Source organism: Sorghum bicolor, chromosome 6 (assembly GCF_000003195.3).
Source record: "Sorghum bicolor cultivar BTx623 chromosome 6, Sorghum_bicolor_NCBIv3, whole genome shotgun sequence".
NCBI classification, from domain to species: Eukaryota; Viridiplantae; Streptophyta; class Magnoliopsida; order Poales; family Poaceae; genus Sorghum; species Sorghum bicolor.
The window spans coordinates 48,627,306-48,648,609 of NC_012875.2; the positions used below are offsets into that span (position 1 = coordinate 48,627,306).

The following is a 21,304-nucleotide window of genomic DNA, read 5'->3' on the forward strand; positions in this document are numbered from 1 at the left end:
TTTATTACTAATTATCAACCGCGAAAAAAGAACTTGTTTAGTGAAGAACCATTTGATGGAATATTTCTGGCTAAACCAGCTACAGTATGCAACTTTTGTAACCAGTTCATTCCACTCAAGTAACCTGCTCCGGACTAACACCCTTAGAAAAGTTATGTTAATAGGTGTATGGTCGAGGGATTGAACAACCGAAATGTGTTTTTTGTAATGTGATATAAGGAGAGGTAACGTTCTTCGAGAGCAAAACCTAACCACTTATTGTCCTAGAACTCATCAGTGGTCAAGATTAATACCCGAAAGATCCAAAAATTAGTCTTTTGACCTTTATAAGGCATAATAAAAATGAGAATCTCTCCGCTTTCATTGAGCTTTATCAAAGGTTTTATCTTTTAGTACTTATTCATGTGTATCTCTTGCCATACCCCATCTTCATTCGATAATTTGTACAACCATGACGAGCAACACATACATTACGTAATTCAAGGTTTAAAATTCTCAATGATACCCTTGGTAATATAGCATGCTCCACTTTATCAATCTATACATTTTGTATGGTTGTCTCCTTTAGAAAGACTTTGACCGAAAGTTTAATTTCATGATGATACTCTTTAATACTTCAAAGAAAAATATCATATACATGACAATCCTATTTTTAATAAAGTTAATCAAAATTAACCATCCACAATAATAAAGTACTCTCCCTTTTGAGAGTTGCTCATCTTTTTATGAAAACAATCTCTAGTGGCTTTCCAATATTTGTTATAATTTTCTATGGTTCATTGAAATATTCAAGCAGCTGAAACATAATTGACCCATTCCACATCAAAAAAATCTTTGTTATTAAGATATTTTTTTAGTTATTAGGGCTTGTTTAGGGCTTCCCAATGCATGTTTTTTGCTTGTAGCCCCAAGTGCCATGTAGGATCAGATAAAAAAGTAGTTGCTCTAAACTTGTCATAGTAGTTTGCAAAAGCTACATATACTTAGGAAGAGAGAAGGTGGTCCAAGCTAAAAAAGAAGAGGGAGACAAAATAAAGGTGAGGTATGATGAAACAAAAAAGTTTCTTTTTAAATCACATGTAGTGATGGTTTGCATTGTGTGAATAGTAGTCTTAATATTCCCTAGTCTATGTGCATCACTTTATTTGTACTAGAACCACTACAAGTGTTAGCCTCTATTGATGATACCCTTAGATCTCATCCTCTAAACTTTAGAGCTCTACAAAGTATAAAGCACTTTAACTCACATTTGAGCTCTAAAGCTCTAATGCGAGGTGGGCTAAAATTTAGGGCTAACCACTTGTTTGGAGCTTTAGCTCTAAAGTTTTGAGAAAGAGATTCACACAGGCCCTTAATCTCCTCTAACTTCTATAGGAAAATATTAACCAAACTCTGAAAATTTATGCACCTGATTTTAACCGGTTGTCCTAGTAGTTATGTAAAGTGTATGTGCCATGTCCTGTACACGCAAAATGACTTTTTGTCCCTATCAAGGGAGACGTGGATTTTGACTTTTTGCAAGCATCTAGAAATTTATTTTGACATGTAGAGTTAAACGTGCATTTTGGATAATAAGATTCAATTCCATGCTCAACTAAAAAAATAAAGAGAATGGTTTCTTTCCACCCTTACTTCTAGGTGAAAATTACTAACTCAGACTCTATCCCACACTTGCACAGTGTGACCCAAGCTCCTAATTGCTGCCATCAAAGAAGAAGAGTATGCCACTAGATTAGAGGTTTGTGTTGAGTTTTAGGTCGTTGGGAGGAGAGGGACGCCACTACTAATCGTAGAGCAGCGAGGTGGCGCGGTCGTCGTTGGAGATGCATGCGGTAGATAGGGCTAGCGATCGTGTTGTGAATGGTTTGAGGAGGGCGGGATCGAGGCGGTCGGAGCAATTGACTGTCCGAAGAGGAATGAGAATGGCCTAATAGGTGGGACAATTGAAGCGCTAGGGAGGCATTGAGGTTGGTGGCATGTGATGGGAGCACAGGCAAGGTAGGCCTAGCAACTAAGGGAGACATTGCGGAAGAAGGGATTGCATGATTTCTAAATGTGTAACCGGATCGTGGCTTACCTCTCCAAAATCAAATTAAATATAAGGAGATGTACGCCAAACTAAGAGCTAGATGAAAACTCTAACAATTTTGTGTTACACTTAGTATATGAACCTTGAACACAATCTCAGACTGGCAACTGATAATATACACATTGACAGACGCATGGACCGTGAACCCTAGGCCACGACCGACGCCCAACTTTACTATAAAAGTTATTATATGATCTATGTTGTTAGGAGATTAGATTTAATTTATTACTTAGCCACTAAATCACCCTAACTTATAAAAGATAATGGGTCCACTACTGAATAAGACGTCTCTAACAGTATGGGCTAGCACAAGCTCTAAGCTAATAGATATGGTAGAGAGAGACTCTCCTAAACATCATGCTATGAGAAATGAATTCATCGTGAAGTGTGCAAGACTATCTTTTAAGTCTACGCTAGTCTCTAGCTTGTCTTTTAGGGCACTCCCAATGCTAGAAACTACATTGTAGTTTCTATACTTATTAATTTTTATAGACACTATATATAGAAACTATGATCCCAATGGATAGTTTTATAGAATATTTTTTAACCAATCATATTCATTCTCTCTCCATTCTCAACCAATCATATCACTTCATGTCTTAGATTTCGTGTAAACATGGTTTCTAACTTAGACCCGGTTTTTATGTTTTTTTGCTCTCTCTCTCTTCGATAATTATCTTGCCACATCAGTAGAATACTTAGGTGGCACTACAATTAATGTCTATAAAAACCATGATGGTTTATGTATTGGGAGTACCCTTACACTATTTAGTGATTTAAAAATTAATGAGTTAGCTCTAAGTTAGACATCAAAGACGTCTAAACATGACTCATATCTACAAGTGGCTACACTACAACCTTATTAATTATGACCAATGCAAGTGTTATCGTCTCCCAATGTCGATTGAGTGGAAATTTAGAAGCCAAATGATACTCGTCTTTGTATGAGTGGGAATAAACACACGGACAGCGACCCATATACCTCGTATTGCAGTACTAATTCATTTTTAGATCTTGTTTAGATCTATTTTTCTGGATTTCATAAATGTATTGTTTTTTTATATTTTATAATTATTATCTAATAATAGATTAAATAGGCTCAAAAGTTTTGTCTCGCAAATTATAAATAAACTATGTAATTAGTTATTTTTTATCTATATTTAATGTTTTATGCATGTACTGTAACATTCGATGTAATAGGGAATTTTTTTAAAAATTTTAGGTGTAACTAAACAAGGCCTTACTAGAGAAGATCGAAATGGAGATGGAAAAACATGATGGCAAGGGTACCTTCTCCAATCCCCGGTACTATGTGCGAATGGCAAATGGCAGCTGATGCTGTGACGCCGTAGGATCACCAGGGGTGAGACGAATTCACGGTCCGGATAACGATAAGGGGGCTGCGTGATCGTCCGGCCGGGCATGATAGCCTGATAGGCGCAACCACTAGTCACCTCCACCTACCCACTCAGTCCACAGCTCAGTGCAGCTGTCCCTGTTAGTCCATTTTTTTTTCTTTTTTTCTATTTTATCGATTTTTTAAATATATATATAAAATATTAAATATAAATAAAAAATATTTAATTATATAGTTACTTGTAGTTTACGAGCTAAAATTTTAAATCTAATTAATTTATAATTAAATAGTAATTATCAAATAAAATAAAAATACTATAATAACTAAATCTAAGAAATTTTACGAGCTAAACAGGCCTGACTGTGACCCACAATCGACACACGAGTACACGACACGCCGTGGTGGCGCGGTGCAGTGCAGTGCAGTACAGTAGTACTCCACGAGCTGAGTGACGAGAGCACTAGTACTCCACTAAATTTCGATTAAAAAAATTCCAAAACTGCTGTTTAAACTTTGTCGTGGTGCACCATGAGATTCCCGGCTGGACGGCACCACGTCGTCACGGGCCCACTTGTCGGGCCAGCTACACTTTCCGCTCACAGGGCCACATCGCGCCGGGGCTCCATGGCTCCATGTCCATGCCCCGACAAAGCCAACACTTCAGCAGCATATCGGGATGCTGCGTCGTCCGTGTGTCATTCTGCTTGTGCTTGGTAGGGCCGACTGCTTGGGGCCCACGGAGTCAGTGGATTTGCCATCAACAAGAGCCGGGCACCCGCAGAGAGACCGAGAGAACAGCGCAAGGCAGTGGGTGTGGCACAACGGACTGGCAGAGTTTCGTGGACTTTGATCACCTCGCTTCCCAGTGCAAGAGGATAGAAGCAACCGTGCCAAAGATTTTATATGCAGTTGCCAGTTGGAGATGGATCGAGCCGGTTCGCTTGTCGTATAAATCGTATTTTTTCTCAATATTTTTTTCTCACAATAAACTAACGAATAATATTTTTAACCATAATTTTTTTTAGACCAGCGAACAAGTTAGATCCAATATAAATATTTATACTACTTAAATTGCAGGTCCAAATCCTGGATCTCGGTGCTAGAGTTTTGCTAAACGGGGTACTATATTTTTGTTAGTTTTCACATAGGAATTCCTTTTCACGTATATATTGTTCCATTTTGACATGTTTAGTTTACCCCGAAAACTAAAATTTTTTCAAGATTCTCCGTTACATCGAATCTTGCGGCACATGCATAGAGCATTAAATATAGACGAAAATAAAAATTAATTGCACACAATTTGTCTGTAAATTGCGAGATAAGAATGTTTTGAGCCTAGTTAGTCCATGATTGGACAATATTTTTCAAATAAAAACAAAAATACTACAGTACCAAAAACAAAAAAAATCGAAAATGTTTCCATCGGTTTTTGTCTTGCTACTGTATCATCGAAAGTCACAAACATTTTCGGTGAAATCTAATCATATACATCACTGACACAAAAATGAATTTCATACACAACTAAAATTCACAACTTCTCTTAGTGTTTAGCATTCAACATTTAATATGAGCTTTTCGCTAAAAAATGTCTCATAGTGAGGATTCTTATATGCTATGACTGGTAGTAGCGTTCATACTACTACTTAGTGTACTAGAAGGACTTCATCGTTTTGGTAGTAATTACAAACCATTAACGGATAAACACCCTTCTTTTTAAACTCTTTTCTAGAGATGGGTTACTCAAAAAAAAAAACTTGACAACAAAAGAAAAAAATAGCCACAACCTAGTGTTTCATCTCGGCCTTGTTTAGTTCCAAAAAATTTTGTAAATTTTTTTAGATTCCCCGTCACATCGAATCTTTTGACGTATTCATGGAGTATTAAATATATATTAAAATAAAAACTAATTGCACGGTTTGGTCGGAATTGACGAGACGAATCTTTTGAGCAGTTAATCCATAATTGGACAATATTTGTCAAATACAAACGAAAGTGTTACTATTCCTATTTTGAAAAAAAAATTGGAAGTAAACAAGGCCTTAGATGTTGCGATTTTTTTTGCTGATGAACCATAGCATGTAGGTTAGCACATATTTAGAGTACAAGCTAATCCATGAATCCCTACTCATGCAAGCTAAGTATATTATTAAACATATAGATTATTAGTTGGACCTATCACATGTCATTAAAAAGTTACATATGTATAATGCAGCTCACAGGTAACTATTAGTTCTGTATAAACGTAATCACATTGGTATAAGAAAGAATCACATCTTAATCACGTATGCATGTTACACATGTAAATGTGTCACATTCCAAAAGAAAAACGTCTCAACACATACGCACGTTTGGATCCAAGTATGTCACATTTAAAACAAATATTATATCAACTATGCACATGGAGACCCATCACATATATGTCACATCCATGTAAAAAACGTTGCACCAAGTATGTGTACGTCCCTCTTCTATATTAATATATTTACCTGGTATTTTTCTGCCAGCATTTTTCGAAAAAAGTATGTATACGTCCAATTATGTATGAATCTATACACAATACAATACAGTTTATAGTTTCTGAAATCAATTTTAAGATTTCCAAACGACCTTAAATATTTGTATAGTTAATACTAAAGTTGTAGTAGGCAACCAGGTGTTGATAATTAAGTTTCTATTCAAGTTTTTTATATCTCAAATGTTTGTTTTAGGTTTATATATTTTGAGAATCACAAAAATTTCAAACAATCTTGGATGGAGACACGCATCATATATTAAAGTTGTAATGCTTAACAAAATTTAAAACTTTTGTAGTTGAAAATTTTCATTTGAGATTATGAACTATTGTTGATAAAAATGTTGATCGAGAATTGTTATTGCTAAATAGAAGGTTCAAGAGTCTCGAGAAACACGTGCATCTCTAGCAGAAAACCATTAACAGAGGGTGCAGTGTATATGGCGGCCACGTCTGCAGTTACCATTTTGGTAACGTTGACGTCCACCAGCAGCCGCACTCCAGTACGTCTCCAGAGTCCAGATACCCAGGTGCACCGTGCATGAGCACACGTAGTGGCAGAGCTAGAACAAATTTGAGAGGATACGTTTACTTTGTAGGTGCAAGACTTTATAATTTATGAGTACAAATATAGTGAAAATTTAATATTTATCACTGTTTTTTATTTTTTTTTTTTGGTGCGGCCGCACTCACAATAATACATTTAGCTCCGCCCACAAGGCTGCACGTCCGTCCCTGTTGTTCTTTGTGCCCTATTACTTTGGCCTTGCTCAAATCAAATACGGGAGTAGACCTTTGCTAAGAAGAAATGACTAGTGACAAGGGAGCATATACTCTAGGACCAATCCTAAGCTACGGAGAATTTTTTCTTTTTTTTAAAGGACGTGAGATTTATTATCTATGTGAATGCAAGAGTTGGCTGGTTAATGGGGTTTTTGAAGGAGAAAATGAGGTACAGAAATGAACAAAGTACTTCTATCTATATAAAAGAAAGGAAACATAGCGAGGAATGTTCTGGATCTGTCTTGGTTGGTCGATCGTGCAAAGCTGATGCGACCGACGTCAAATCACATTCCATTCCCGGAAAGACCAAAGTGACGTCCTCCAAAAAAAACTCCAATCATGCTTGCATTGCATTGCAGCTAGCTGGCTTAGAACCTTTTTGAGCTAGAGAGAGAGAGTATATATAATGTATGTCGACGAATGAGCGTGATTAGCGTCCTCGCTTATTATGCTCTGGATGAGGACGACACGCACGGGCGGTCCACTTGCCTGCATGATTATTGATCCCCACAGCACGCACGCATATCACGTAGGAATCCAATGCCGGCCCACCGCCGTCATTAACTTAATCCAACGATTCCCACTCAGAAAAACCCCTTAATCCACCGATTACCCACAAGGGAAAGGACCAAAGGACTCAATCGTCTCAACGAGAGGCGGCGAGTCCCTTTCCCAATCTCAAGCTCAGCTCGTAGTGCGCCTCATCATGCACAACAGAGAATGCATGCTACCCTGCTCGCTGCTAGTCTTTCCGCTCACAGACAAATACACGTCTCAGTTTTCTAAGCAGTCAAAAATTTAATTAAAAATATAACAAATAAAACATTTATATATGCAAATAAATATATGATGAAATTATATTGATACTCAATCTAATATTGCATATTACATATGATATATATATATATAGTCAAATTTTAAAAGTTTTGACTTCTCAAAAATGAAACGTGTATTTATTTGTAGACGGAGGAGTAGTAGCTTTAAATTAAATATTTTATTTCTGAGAAGTCAGGGGTAGTAGCGTTCTTTCTAAAATCACACCAGGATAGCTACCGTACCGATCATGAAGCTAGCGAGAAACCGTATGCATCGTCCTTCCTACTGTGTGCTGCGCTCAGTCCCCCAAACAATCTAGTACAGTAGTGTAGTGAGTCTTGTCGTTGCGTTGCCGATCGCCATCGGCCGGGGGCGGGGCAAGCACTGATCAGCAGCAAAGCGTACCCACAAGCGCTGGAGTGGTGCCTGGTGCGCTGCGTCTAAACCGTGGTCACGCAGCAGTCACGGCGTGCGCCAATCCTCATGCTCCTAAGTGGCGGCCGCGCGCAGCGGTCGTGCTGCACAGCTGGATGCGTCAACTCACTCTTTATATCATTTTGTTTTTTTTTTTAAAAAAAAGAAAACCTCACTCTATATCACAGATCATAAAGTCAATGTATCACCAATTCACCACCCATATCAGCGTTTATATGCTTTGCGGATATAATAGGTTGTTGCACACATAAGCTGCAGACGAAAGCATGGCGACCTCATGCCGTGGCACGCGGTGGATGCACCTTCGCCGTCGTCCTTTATCTCCTCCGAGCGCTTCACCAACGCTCCAAGTCTAGCGTGATGCACCGTGCTCTGTAATCCGTATGGTCATCGAGCGTTGGTCCATGTCACAGACTCACAGGTGATGGTTGGTCTTGAAGACTGTCCGAGCAGGGAGAACGAAATTGGAATCAAAGGCCTCTTATCGAGCCGTCTGCTACGCGTCGCATGAGGAAGGATCAAAGGAGACCAACCAATCATTGGCTTGAGTTGTTTTTTTCCTTACTACGCTGCTAGTTTCTTATCAAGCCGTTTGTGAGAGATAGCCTAATACTACACTGTAATAATCTCTCATAATAAATCAGCGATCAATGTTTTTAATCATGAAATTTTAGACCAGCGAACAAAGTCGCTCCTCACGTATGCACATAAGTTTGTGCATGATTCAGCTGTCATTCTTTGCAAAGTTGAGAAGCTCATTCTTTGCTAGGACAAATAGCCAATTTTCTAGGCATGAACACAAAGGGACTAGGGCACGCACGTTGCTCCTCGCCGTGCATTTCCCCAAACAAGAAAACACATGGCATTTAGCAAACGTGTAGTATTACCGGAGATTTTACATCTTGGCTCTGACTCCATTTGGAAGTCGTAACTTTTTTTTATCACTGGAATTCGTAATTCTGACAACCAAGCACAAAAGTACTACGCTGCAGACAGGCTTATGTTTTCTTTTTTACAACGGGAAGTCGGGAACGCATATCATATCTTGGGCCCAGCCAAAGCAGTAGCTAAACGGATGGGCCTGGACTCCATGTGGGCCAAAACCCGTAAGCCGTAGGCCTCCCAAATTTTGGGCTGTAATGGACTGTACGTAGGCCGAACTGGGCTCCTCGTCCGTGAAACCACCTGCTAAAGTGCTAAAAGCAGCCGCCTCACGCTCTGGCTCTGGCCTCTGGCGCCCTTCCGGCGGGCGGCAAAACCCTACGACTGCAGGTCTACGACCACTGACTTCCCGCGCGCGCCCTCCCGCTCCCGGCTCCCGGCTCCAGCCCCATCCCCAGGACCCCATTCCCATCCCCTCCCGCCCCCAGCCGAAGCAGACCCAATGTCCTGCGGCAGCGGCAGCACCGGCGAAGTCGAAGGGGGCAAATCGGCCGCCGCGATGGCGTCGTGGCACGAAAGCTTGGCGGCGCCGCCTCGCGTCCTCATTTCCCACCGTGAGCACCCACCCGCATCCTGGACCTCCCTTTTGTGCCCTAGTGCTTTAGTTCGAACTAGGGATCTTGGCTGTGGGATAGAGCACAGGCCCATCAACTGATTCTAGTACTGTTCCAGATTTGTGGCATTTAGGTTCCTGTTACACTATGCGGTTTCGGATTTTTAGTTATATTTCCTTGAGTTTTTTTTTTTAAAAAAAAAATTCCCCACGAACGTGTTCAGCATGTATTTGTTACCTTGAGTTCCGCCAGCTGGTTGTAAGTCTGTTCAAATTGCGCAGTCCTAAGTAGTTGCCTTCGGGTCTGAAGATTGATTTTAGAGGCGGGAGATCTGCTGGATGTCAGGTTATGAATGGAGCTCCGCGTTTTTAACGAGACACATTTTTTTTGCGCGCTGCAGGCCCTTCTGATGCCAGCAGTCAAGGGACTGTTCTGTCACTTCAACATCCAAGATCAGGTGAAGTGATGAACCTGTGCGTACATTGCTTTTAAAAATTAACTTGTGCATGCATACCTAGTGTTTCCCAGTATGAGCTTCTGATCCAGAAATCTAGACACATACGTGATGATTCTTATGGAATGTGATTGCCCTCTTGGCACTTGTGAATACTGAATAGTCGGTCAACATCTCAAACTTGACCTTTGTCTTGTCATGAACCAGGAGATGAAACAGGGTATCTATTTATTGATGGTCAACTTCAAGAGATCAACTGGTTCAAAGAGCGTTATGGTGCTTGGTTCTTGGGGGATTATGTTTGTGAAGGTATGTACAATAGTGAAACAGCTATACAGTTTCCCATTACCGCTCCAATGTTGTATATTTCCCACTGCCTCTTATCATTGTGTGGCCAATGAATAGCCATTTTCATGACACACACGTGGTTTTCTTCCCTATCACTTCAAACTGTCTTGTTAAAGCTCACTAGCTTAGCTCTCTCTCTAACAAAAGGAATATAATAAGATAACGAGATGAGTTTTTTGTACCATCTATGGCACATTTACATTCTGAGTCCTGAGTAGTTAATCTGCTTGAAACAAAACATTTCTGAAGGCACAAGACTACATTCTACTTCAGTACCTCACTTTAGTATTCTATGCTCTCCCTTATAGATGGCGGCCTCTATTATTGCACCCCTGTTGATCCTATCTTCATTTTCCTACCAACTTTCGAAGCTGCACGTATGTCGGTACGCGCAATTGATGAGTTTTTCTTTTTCTGTTACATGGTTTGTGTTTAACCTAAACCTTATTACTCTAACATCCATTCATGCAGAACGGGAAGGATCCAGGAAAATTCAGACAACTGGATGAAATATTGTATGTTGAGGGATATCCTGGATATCAGCAGCTAATGAATGTAGCTAGCCACCATATGGAATTGGTTTGTGAAGTAAAAGGTATGTGTTTAAATGTTTCGCTGATACCACGTCAAGCTGTTGCCACATTATAAACACTAGAGTCCTTGCTGCATATCTGATCTGGCAGCTTTTCATTTTCTTGATTGAATGGATTGGTGATTTCAGTTACGTTGTGATTGTCATTCCGTCTTGTGTTCATTCTTTTTTTATGACTTTGTTCTGTTGTGGCAAATAGTTCGCAGAAGTAATTATTTCACATGGACATTACCTTTGCTGCAGAAGTATCTAACATGAAGTTCTTTAGGCTGGACAACTCCAAGGTATTATCTTGGTTGTGCTGCAAGGTAGTGTTTTCCTGTTCATACTTTTGTTTACTCTCTGGGCTTAGTCAATACTTTTTACTTCTGTTCGTTACAAAGCAATGACTTAATTTAACCTGCAGACTGCAGATAGGTGATGCATGCTGTACTGATTTACATAAAACTTGAATATATTCCTCTGATAAGTTAAAATGTTTTTCCTGGTTTATTTTTTCACCTCGTATATAAGTCACCATTCAACACAAAATTAAAATTTATAGTGTGCTGAATCATATTTGACTCTGGACCCTTAGTCAGATTTCTTTGGTTGTGGATTTTGAATGAAGCAGCATTCTTTCAAGTTCACTTCGTTCTGAATATGATCTTTGGGGGAGTGAATCCTGAAAGATACATTATGTACTTTGTTTACTCATCTTTGTTTTACAGAGGTGCATGGTATTCATTTACGTGTGCAAATTCTAAATCATGTTAATTTGACTTTGTCTCACTATTCTGGATTACCAATATATCTTTGAATCTCTTGCAGGTATACAACCTAAAGGAGATCTTCCCCAAGTTGGGTAAAAATTATGGTGCCCAAACAGAAAAAGAACAATGTGTGTCCTAGATAATCTTCATTTTATTCACTATATAATACTTGGGTAGTTTAATATGGCAGGTGTTAATCTCCATTTATTCAGTATATAGTACTTGGTTAGTTTAATATGGCAGGAAGTATGTAGATTCTCGTTTGCTGTTTATATTTTCAAAAGGGGGTTTGTTATCATCAGATGAACAGACATGTGCATCTAACCAAACTGTTGAATAGTGCCAACTCAGTTCTATAGTCAAAATGTTGATTCTTTATGTCGTGGTGCATTACTTATACAATGAGCTAAAATGCCTTAAACTACACCAACCGGTACCTGCGTACAGTGAATTATAGAAGAATTGTTTGATTGAAGGTAGCGATGCTTGGTAATTTGGATTTGTGCCTGGTGCTAGGATAAACCATAATTTAATATCTCAAGAGGAAAGAGGTACAATAGACACCTTGTTGTAATTTTTCTACCTTTTTTTTTTGGGGGGGGGGGGGGCTTCTTGTATTTATGCATGAGGCTGTTCCACTCTGTTTTTGCCACTGTTTCTTGGAGACTTGTTGGATAGCCTGGTACTACCAGCAACCAAAGCAGAATAATGGACACTGCACAACGATAATTTTTTGACCTGATATATGAATGAAAGGCTGTTGTGTCCTGATTATGTATGTTGCACATAAATGTCCTGATACGGCTGCTTCTATTGTTTCCTCTACAGTGAAGGAGGCTGTCCAAATGATCCGTGAATATCTGAAGGACGATCCATGGTTAACATTACTATGCAAGAAGCTGCAGTAGGATTTCCTTCTTCACTCATAGATTTTTTTATATATATAAAAAAATTGTTTTTGCTTGTCTATTCTCAAACTCCAAACGATCCATTTTGTTGCAGACTGGATATCAATGAGATCACTGTCGATGCGACGACCACAACTGGTGAAGCTTCGTTTTATGCTGACAGTTGTCCGGCACCTGCCCTACCCTCTGAGGTGAGCCACTTGATAACACTCAGCTTCTCTTAGTGCCCGTATAACCTCTAATCTCTTGTAAGATGACCATACAGAGTAAGACTGCGACTGGTGGTGCCAAGTCAAGCAAAGGGAGGCCAGCGAAGAAACCAAAGACAGAAGTAGGATCCAAGAACATCAAAGATATGTTCCGAAGGGTCACAAGGAATGGATCAGGATCATGATGCCTCCCTTATAACCTTCGTGTGACTGAAGCCTCACGTGGCATTTTGATGCATTTGGAGCTGCAAGATTAATTTCAAAATTGGATTAGATGACATGCCATTTTTTTTTGGCTCAGTCCAGCACCCCCTTTGTGAAATCTATGTATGTGAGTTGCAGAGGCTAACAATAGATTGGAATTATATTGTAGCGTTAATTGGTGATTCAGGTAGTGAACTCCGCTAGTCTACAACCCTCGGTATGTATGGGATGTATTTGTATCTGCCGCCAGACGCGAGAGCCCAAACGGCTGGTATTGTTTGAGCCCAAACGCGAGGGCCCAAAATCTTAGAGCATCTCCATTAGATTGAGAAAAATTAATTCCTTTTTCCTATAATTCATTGATAAAAAATTTCTGGTAGAAAAAACAAGCTTCAATATCCCCTTTCTAAGTCTCTTTTCTCTGTAATTCATCAAAATCTCTCTAAAACCTGTTAAAGAAAGGGCCAAAGATTTGTCTCAACCTCTTTTTTTTTTCTCTCAACGCACCACTGCTACTAGATCCTAGCATCTAGATAAGTAGGTCTTATACGATTTTCATAAAATACTTCTATACATTAAAATCTAGCCTAACAACTAAGCGATTTCAAAGTAATTCTAATTTTATGTAGGTTTATATTTATTAAATATAAATAAATCTATAACTAAACTATACATGATCCAATAAGTATGAAATTTGTACTATAGTTCAGTCATACAATAATTAGCTCATCATAAAAATTTCATCACAATTGGATCATTAAAACTGTAACTATGAATTATTCTAATTAATTATAAAAAATCATAGATTTAAACCCAAGACAAAAACTTTATACTAAAGTATATCATATTATATGTTCACTTTGTAGATCTACTCATGTAGAGTACAACAAAATTGAATTTTCTGTTTAACGATTTACTATGATTTTTTAAAGATTTAGTTGAAATAAATAAAAAAGATAAAGATAAAATCACCTTCAAAACCGAGGACTATGGAGGTAAGATAAATAGTTCTAAAAGTTTAAAGGAGGTGTTTTGTCAGGTTTTGAAATTGAGAGAGGAAAAACAGACTAAAGTTGAGGGAGGCATGTATGGAGACAGAAATGATACCATTGGGTTTTAGGCCTTGTTTACTTCCCAAAAAATTTTGCAAAATTTTTCAGATTTCCCGTCACATCGAATCTTTAGACGCATGCATGGAGTATTAAATATAGACCAAAATAAAAACTAATTGCACAGTTTGGTCGAAATTGACGAGACGAATCTTTTGAGCCTAGTTAGTTCATGATTGGACAATATTTGTCAAATACAAACGAAAATGCTACAGTGTCCATTTTCCAAAATTTTTGGGAAAAGGCCTTAACTGATTTTGTTATGCCACAGACCAGTAGCACGTTGAGACCGGTTGGGCTTTCCTAGAAGCAGAAAAAGATCTATCTGAAGCCCAAGTCCAAGCGTCCACCACCTCCCTCATTCCCGTCTTCCTCCTCGCGTTCCTCTTGTCCGTTCGCTGACGCCGGCTGCCGCTTTGGCTCAGTCGCACCGCCGATAGGGCCTCAGTCCAGGTCGATCCTCCCTCTTCACAGATAGGCTCCTAGTTGCGCGGCAGCAGCAGACGCTGCATCCTTCACATTCACACGGCGTGCGCTCTCTTGCAGGCTGCTTGCCCACGCATCGCCGGCTCCTTGCAGCGCAGCGCCGCTCAGGCTCGGCCCGACGGTCCCTCAGCGCAGATCTTCTGCTCCTTCCCCCACTCGCGCTCAGTGGCGCTCAGGCTCGGTCCCTCAGCGACGGAGGGGCAGTCCCAGGCTCGGCGGCGGCGTCGGCGGCTCCCCCTCGCTCCTCTCGCCAGTCGCCTCGCGCCCTCGCCTCCGTCCTCCGCGCACCGGCCGTCGACTCTGCGTACGCACCTCCCTCTCCCCTCCCGCCTCTGCTGTACCGTGGGAGCCCGGCCAGCTGCCCAGGGTGGCCGGGCCTTGGCTCCGCCGGTGCGGACCCAGGATTTGCTCATGACTAGGGCCTCTACCTAGCAGTGAAAACTACCCATTATGTCTCTACCCATTGGCGAAAAGTACCCATTAACATCACACGGATAATTAACTAAAATGAAGGTAAAATTTCTTGGGGAAAACTACCCATTAAACATCACATGGATAATTAACTAAAATGAAGGTAAAATTTCTAATAGATGTGATGATTGAACAGAAACCGTTAAGAACATTGCGCAGTAAACATGAAAATAAAGACCTAGTGACTAGTGAGGTTTTGTATCTGCATCTTACATGCCATCATCAAGACCTTGACATGCATAAGATGGAAATGTAAATGAAGAGGTAACAGAAAAACAAATATTAATTATTGAGCAGACATCTTCCATGTCCAGCACCCGGCGACCAGGAAGAGTCGGAGGCCGACGACTCGACGGTCGGCGTGATGCAGTGGCCAGTGGTGGAGGCTGGTGTGGCGACCTCGGCGGCCAGTGTTGTGGAGGCGTGGCCCCTGGGTCGCCGTCGCCCGTTGCCGACTCCCCTTGTCAAGCTCTTGGCCTCTTCTATGACCGTGATTCCATGTTGCAGCGCTTAGGGCCCAGCAGGGAGAAACGGGAGGCCAAATCCTGGTTGCTGGGAAGCATGCCCTAGTCATTTTCTTACTGTGCCTTTGTTTATGGGCCCTAAAACTATATGGGGTATAAAGTGCTACTAGGTCAACAACTAGGGCCTGGGCCCTAGGGGCCTCAGGCCCAGGTCTACCCCTGTCGGTATGTGCCCTGGTGTGGGTGGTTTAGGCCCTAGTTGGTGACCTGGTTGTGCCAATTCACTAGATCTGCCACTCTTCAATTGTACCATCCATGACCTGAATTTAGCCCGCCTCTGTCTGTTCCCCTAAGGCTGTGGTAATAGTTTTGTTTCCACTTCAGTGTTCATGTTCTATCCTCTGTGAAGTTAAACACTTAAACTTCGGCAAGCTGATACATATTCCTTGGTGTTTTTTCCTTTCAAATTTAGGAATTTTGGATTCTATGTATACAGCATGACAAGAATAGTGATATTCCCATCACTTTCTCCTAGTTATAATGCTCTTCCTTTCCTGAACACATTAATTGAAAGTTCAAGGCTTGTATTGTCTTGACCTATGAAACACAATCCAGCATTGCCGTGTTATCCCATATATATGTAAATATATATATGTAAGGTTCGTGGTACAAAAAGATAGCATGATCATGGAATTGCTCTAGTATTCATGCATTTTTATGAAGCCCTGCCCTCAACTTGCAATAGCTTATCTATCAAATGTCTCTGTGTCACTATAAATGAAATTTCAGTCATAATTATTCAACTTGTATTTGCAAGACAGCTATGCATGTGATACTCTTATAGCAGTTGGATAGTATCATAGTACATACCACGCTGCACTCTTTCATGCTTTGTGTTCATATAAAAGTAAACTTCTCATTTGGAAAGTGAAAACTGCCTCTGCGTGAAAGCGTGATATTCGCTATTTGCTTTATGAATCTTTGGACCTATCGAGGCTCAGGCCAATCATGATATGGTGATTGGTAAATGACACAGTCGATGGTTAGCCGTTAAACAAGCAACCTTTTCCAAATCCGACGAATCTGAAAGCACTTAAATGCCTTTTCTTTCTCATTTGGTATTGATGTTTGATTCTTAGTGTTCGATTTGGTCGTTACTCACAACTACATGACACATTTTGTTCAGAGAGATTGACAATCAGATGAAATTGGGTTTGTGCTCCAGTTTTGGGAGTTATGGACAATTAAATGGGTTTACTCCCATAATTTCCCACTTTCCACTTCTCTTTTTTTGCCAAAAAAAAAGAGGAGAGTAAATGTCCTTTGATGTCTAAATCATCATGAATGATATTTAGTGCATAATTAATCAATATGTTAGATTATTGTCCTTTGTGAATCGAGACATTCAAAATGGAATGGATCGGGAAAATAGGGACGCTATGCTTTCACATAATCCCATTCAAATGTCTATGTAGGACTTTAGTTTTTGGTGCTATTTGCTCATTAAGTTAAATGCTAATTTCTTATTCTTTGTGTTATCGAAGTAATGTTTAGTTTAGATTGAAATGCTAAATGTTATTTTCTTATTCTTTGTGTTATCCAAGTAATGTTTAGTTTAGATTGAAATGCTTAAGAAAATATATGTTTCTTTACTAAAGTATTTACTTTGTGGTCTATTTGAAACCATTCTTACAGGCTTCTTGGTTTTTTTCAGTTTATGTTGACCTAGGATCAGATAACCTGAAACAATGGATACCCTTCATAGCGACCCTTATTCCAGGAGCAGCTTGCAACTACAAGTTAGGGATGGCTCCATGTCCTTTGAGAACAACAGCACTGTTTTGGATAAGCACGAGGTTGTCAGCCCTCGAGTTGGCATGACCTTTGAGACGGTTGATCTGGCATATCAATTCTACCTAGAGTATGGCTATCGTGCAGGCTTTGGGGTCTCAAAGAGGACTTCCCACAGTGTTGATGGGGTTAAGTACCGTGCTACATTTGTTTGTTACAAAGGTGGCATTGCTAGGATTAAGCCTGGCCTCAAAGCTCGAAGGAGGCTTGTTGCAAAGACTGGTTGCAAAGCAATGATGGTAGTGAAGTTTAATGCCAGTGAGAACCACTGGGAAGTGGTTTTTGTTGAGTTGGAACATAACCACCCATGCAATCCTGAGATGGTCAGATTCATGATGTGCTTTAAAGATCTTCCTGACTGGCAAAGGGAGCACCGCCCATTCAATGCCAAAACTCGATTGAACCCGAAGATTCACTCTGGTAGAGGCAGGCCACCCAACCAAAACAAAGATTTCATGGTGAAATCCTTCTCCCAGTCAAATTATTCCATTGATGGGGCAGGGAAGACTGGAAAGTTGAGGTTTGCAGAGGGTGATGTTGAGGCACTCTTAGTTTTCTTTGATAAGATGCAAGCTCAAAACTCCAACTTCTTCTACAACTGGGACATGGATGATGAAGGTCGGCTCAAGAATGTTTGCTGGGTTGATGCTAGATCCAGAGTCGCATATCAACATTTTTGTGATGTTATTTGCTTTGATACTGTCTATTTGACATATCAGTTTGTCATTCCATTGGTCGCGTTTCTGGGAATCAACCATCATGGGCAGTTTGTGTTGTTAGGATGTGGTTTACTTGGAGACGAGTCTCCAGAGACTTTCGCATGGTTATTCAAAAAATGGCTAAAATGTATGAATGATAAAGCACCGGAAGCAATTGTTACAACTCATTCAAGGCCAGTAGTCAAAGCTGTCAGTGAAGTATTTCCAAATACTCGGCACAGATACAACCTTTGGCATATAATGAAAGAACTTCCTGAAATGTCTGGAAGAGTTGAGGATAAAGAAGCAGTCAGTCTGAGAATGAAAAAAGTAGTCTATGATACAATTACATCAGCTGATTTTGAGAGGGAGTGGGTTGAAATGATCAATCAATATAATCTTCATGATAACCAGTGGCTTACAACCTTGTTTGAAGAGAGGGCAAAATGGGTACCAGCATATGTAAAGGATACTTTCTGGGCTGGTATCTCCACTGTTCGTCGTAGTGAACGATTGGAGGCCTTTTTTGATGGATATATTACACCAGAAACCACAATAAAGACGTTCATTGAACAATTTGATACTGCTATGAAGCTCAGGTCTGATCGAGAAGCCTATGATGATTTCCGTTCATTTCAACAAAGGCCACAAGTCCTGTCTGGTCTTCTGTTTGAGGAGCAATTTGCAAATGTTTATACAATAAATATGTTCCAGAAATTCCAGGATCAGTTGAAGCAGCTGATGAATGTGAATTGTACTGAAGTCAGTAGGAATGGCTCAATAGCGACATACACGGTAACAGTGATTGGAAAGGAAAGGAAGTTTGACTACAGAGTGATGTATAACAGTGCTGAGAAAGAAGTGTGGTGCATCTGTAGGTCATTCCAGTTTAAAGGTATTTTGTGTAGCCATGCTCTTGCTGTCTTGAAGCAAGAGCTTGTGATGCTAATACCTCCCAAATATATTCTTGATCGATGGCGGAAGGACTACAAATGCCCCGAGGAACCTAAGGAAACCCCCATTTCACCGAAAGCTGCAAAAGATACAGGGAAGGGCTCAAACCCAGAAAACATCCGGGAAGATCAAGCGGACAATCTCTACAAGCATGGACACCAGTACTTCGCTGACATTGTGGAAATGGGAGCTACTGACCCTGATGCTATGGAGTATGTCCTTTCTGTGATGAAAGAAGCTAAAGAGAAAGTGCGCAAGTTTGAGGAGTCTCGAAAAGAGAAAAGGCCTGGAGAGAGCCCAGTTTCTGCTGGTAAAAGAGTTGCAAAGTTTTCAAAGCCATCCACAGAAGAAGTTGGCAATGGAACATCAGTATCGACTCCGACTGAAGCAGTGGCTTCAGTCACAGTGGTTTCATCTGCTCCAATGGCGGCAGCCCCAACAATGATGGCTATGGCGCCACCTTCAGCAGCTGTAGCCCCAGGAATGTTTTTAGTACCAATGCATCCTCATCCCTTGGTGTTCCCACCCTTTCCCCCTGCAGTTCCACCAGCAGTAGCTCCTGTAGCCCCACCTGCTGCACCAGCAACCAATGTTGCCTCCAACACCTCAAAGAAGCGAAAGAAAAGAAAGGTGAATAATTGATCTTCTGATGCTATTGAACTGGTGAGTAAGCTGCCTTTGCATATTGCTCCAATTGTGTTGTGTTAAGATTGATGCTTCCTGGAATTTGTTATTTTTTTATACCTAATAAATGTGTTGTTCCAGATCTAAAACAAGATATGATCGGTGAAGTACAAAAAGAGTTTGATCTCATACTACGCATCAGGCCTTTGGCATGAGAGTGGGCTATCGATTTATCTCTTCTGCGGGTTTGGTCTTTCGAGAAAATTCTCTTCTGCGGGTTGTGCTACCCATGAGACTGCCTACTGCATATTCCTGCGGTTGTTCTTTCGAGAAAAGTCTCTTCTGCGGCTTCAGCTAGACACTGCTGCGGCTGAGGCAGTTAGTCTAAGGTAATGTTGTGATCAAAAGATGCAGCAAACAGGCATGCATTTGGCCTGAGCATACTTTACTGATCTCAACTAATGTAGATTACTAGATTAGATTGCCTGTAATGTACATTATCGCCCTCAGGCCTCGGTGCCGGAAGTAATCTAACATGTAGTCCAGTTTATATGAATGTAAAGATCCATTTATGACTATGGATTGCATGTATGGGGAAGGATCTGTATCTTATTAAGAATTATGATTTACAAGCGCTTGCCGTCGTTTGAGTTTTCGGAAAGGTCAGTCCTATTGGATTACGCTCTTTCCACTTGGCAATTCTAGTCTATTGTCTTGGTAGAATATTTCTCAATGTTTTATATCCATTAAAGACATTGTAAGGGAGTACTCCCTCCGTCCCAAAAAGAGTGTCGTTTTAGAATTTTAGACATCTTGTTTGATCATCCGTCTTATTCAAAATTTTTACATAAATATTATATATTTTGTTAAGACCTATTTTATCATTAGAGATACTTTACTAATGATTTATTTATTTTATAATTTACATAAAATTTTTGAATAAGACGAACGGTCAAACACAATTTCTAAAAGTAAAAAACGTCACTCTTTTTGGGACGGAGGGAGTACATTGTAAATATTTTGACCCCACATATATAGGGGCTGTTTAGTTCTCATTTTTTTCCAAAAAAATGGGTTTTGGTCTACCATTTTGCAAAATGGAACTAAACACCATGCAAAATTTTTGACAAAAAGGTAATTATTCTCTATTTTGGATTTTTGGCCTCAAGAGATAAAAAAAACTCAAAATAAGCCTCTGAGGGTTTATGACAATAATAATTTTTGTATTTTAGATGGAACTAAACATGACCCTGGAAATTTTGTCATTTTACATTTTATCACTCCAAAGTAGTTGACATTTTACATTTTGGATTCTATGGGGAATTAAACAACCCCATAAACTAAGGGCTTGTTTGGCACAGCTCGATTTCACTAGTAAAACTATTTTTTTTTAGAAAATAGCTTCATGAGTGACTTGCTAGATGAAGTTGAGCTGTTTTTGGAAAAAGTGTTTGGCAAAATAGCTTCACCAACTACTTCATGCATAGTTGAAAGAGAGATATGGGCCTTGTTTAGTTCCAAAAATTTTTGCAAAACAGGTACTGTAGCACTTTCGTTTGTTTGTGACAAATATTGTCCAATCATGGACTAACTAGGCTCAAAAGATTCATCTCATCAATTCCGACCAAACTATGCAATTAGTTTTTATTTTCGTCTATATTTAATACTCCATGCATGCGTCTAAAGATTCGA

The 21,304-nt window shown here is 40.0% G+C and overlaps 2 protein-coding genes across 2 annotated transcripts; both read left to right on the forward strand.

Moving 5' to 3' along the window:
* Nucleotides 9,235–13,284, forward strand: LOC8058711 (ribonuclease H2 subunit B). Its single transcript, XM_021462691.1, has 10 exons — nucleotides 9,235–9,488; nucleotides 9,889–9,945; nucleotides 10,150–10,251; nucleotides 10,599–10,675; nucleotides 10,762–10,885; nucleotides 11,126–11,190; nucleotides 11,693–11,762; nucleotides 12,463–12,538; nucleotides 12,637–12,733; nucleotides 12,808–13,284. Exons 1-10 carry the CDS (start codon nucleotides 9,377–9,379, stop codon nucleotides 12,934–12,936), a joined length of 909 nt encoding a protein of 302 aa, XP_021318366.1. The 5' UTR covers nucleotides 9,235–9,376; the 3' UTR covers nucleotides 12,937–13,284.
* On the forward strand, nucleotides 14,410–20,190 carry LOC8073582 (protein FAR1-RELATED SEQUENCE 6). Its single transcript, XM_002446618.2, has 4 exons — nucleotides 14,410–14,517; nucleotides 14,611–14,854; nucleotides 17,200–19,651; nucleotides 19,754–20,190. The coding sequence occupies exon 3, from the start codon at nucleotides 17,234–17,236 to the stop codon at nucleotides 19,628–19,630; it is 2,397 nt and encodes a 798-aa protein (XP_002446663.1). The 5' UTR covers nucleotides 14,410–14,517; nucleotides 14,611–14,854; nucleotides 17,200–17,233; the 3' UTR covers nucleotides 19,631–19,651; nucleotides 19,754–20,190.

What these genes read in the sequence shown, in the direction of transcription:
- LOC8073582 (XM_002446618.2), top strand. Translation starts at nt 17,234, where the DNA reads ATGGATACCCTTCATAGCGACCCTTATTCCAGGAGCAGCTTGCAACTA.
- LOC8058711 (XM_021462691.1), top strand. Translation starts at nt 9,377, where the DNA reads ATGTCCTGCGGCAGCGGCAGCACCGGCGAAGTCGAAGGGGGCAAATCG. An exon ending in TCGCGTCCTCATTTCCCACC is followed by an intron (nt 9,489 to 9,888) that starts GTGAGCACCCAC and finishes TGCGCGCTGCAG; the next exon opens with GCCCTTCTGATGCCAGCAGT. An exon ending in ACTTCAACATCCAAGATCAG is followed by an intron (nt 9,946 to 10,149) that starts GTGAAGTGATGA and finishes GTCATGAACCAG; the next exon opens with GAGATGAAACAGGGTATCTA.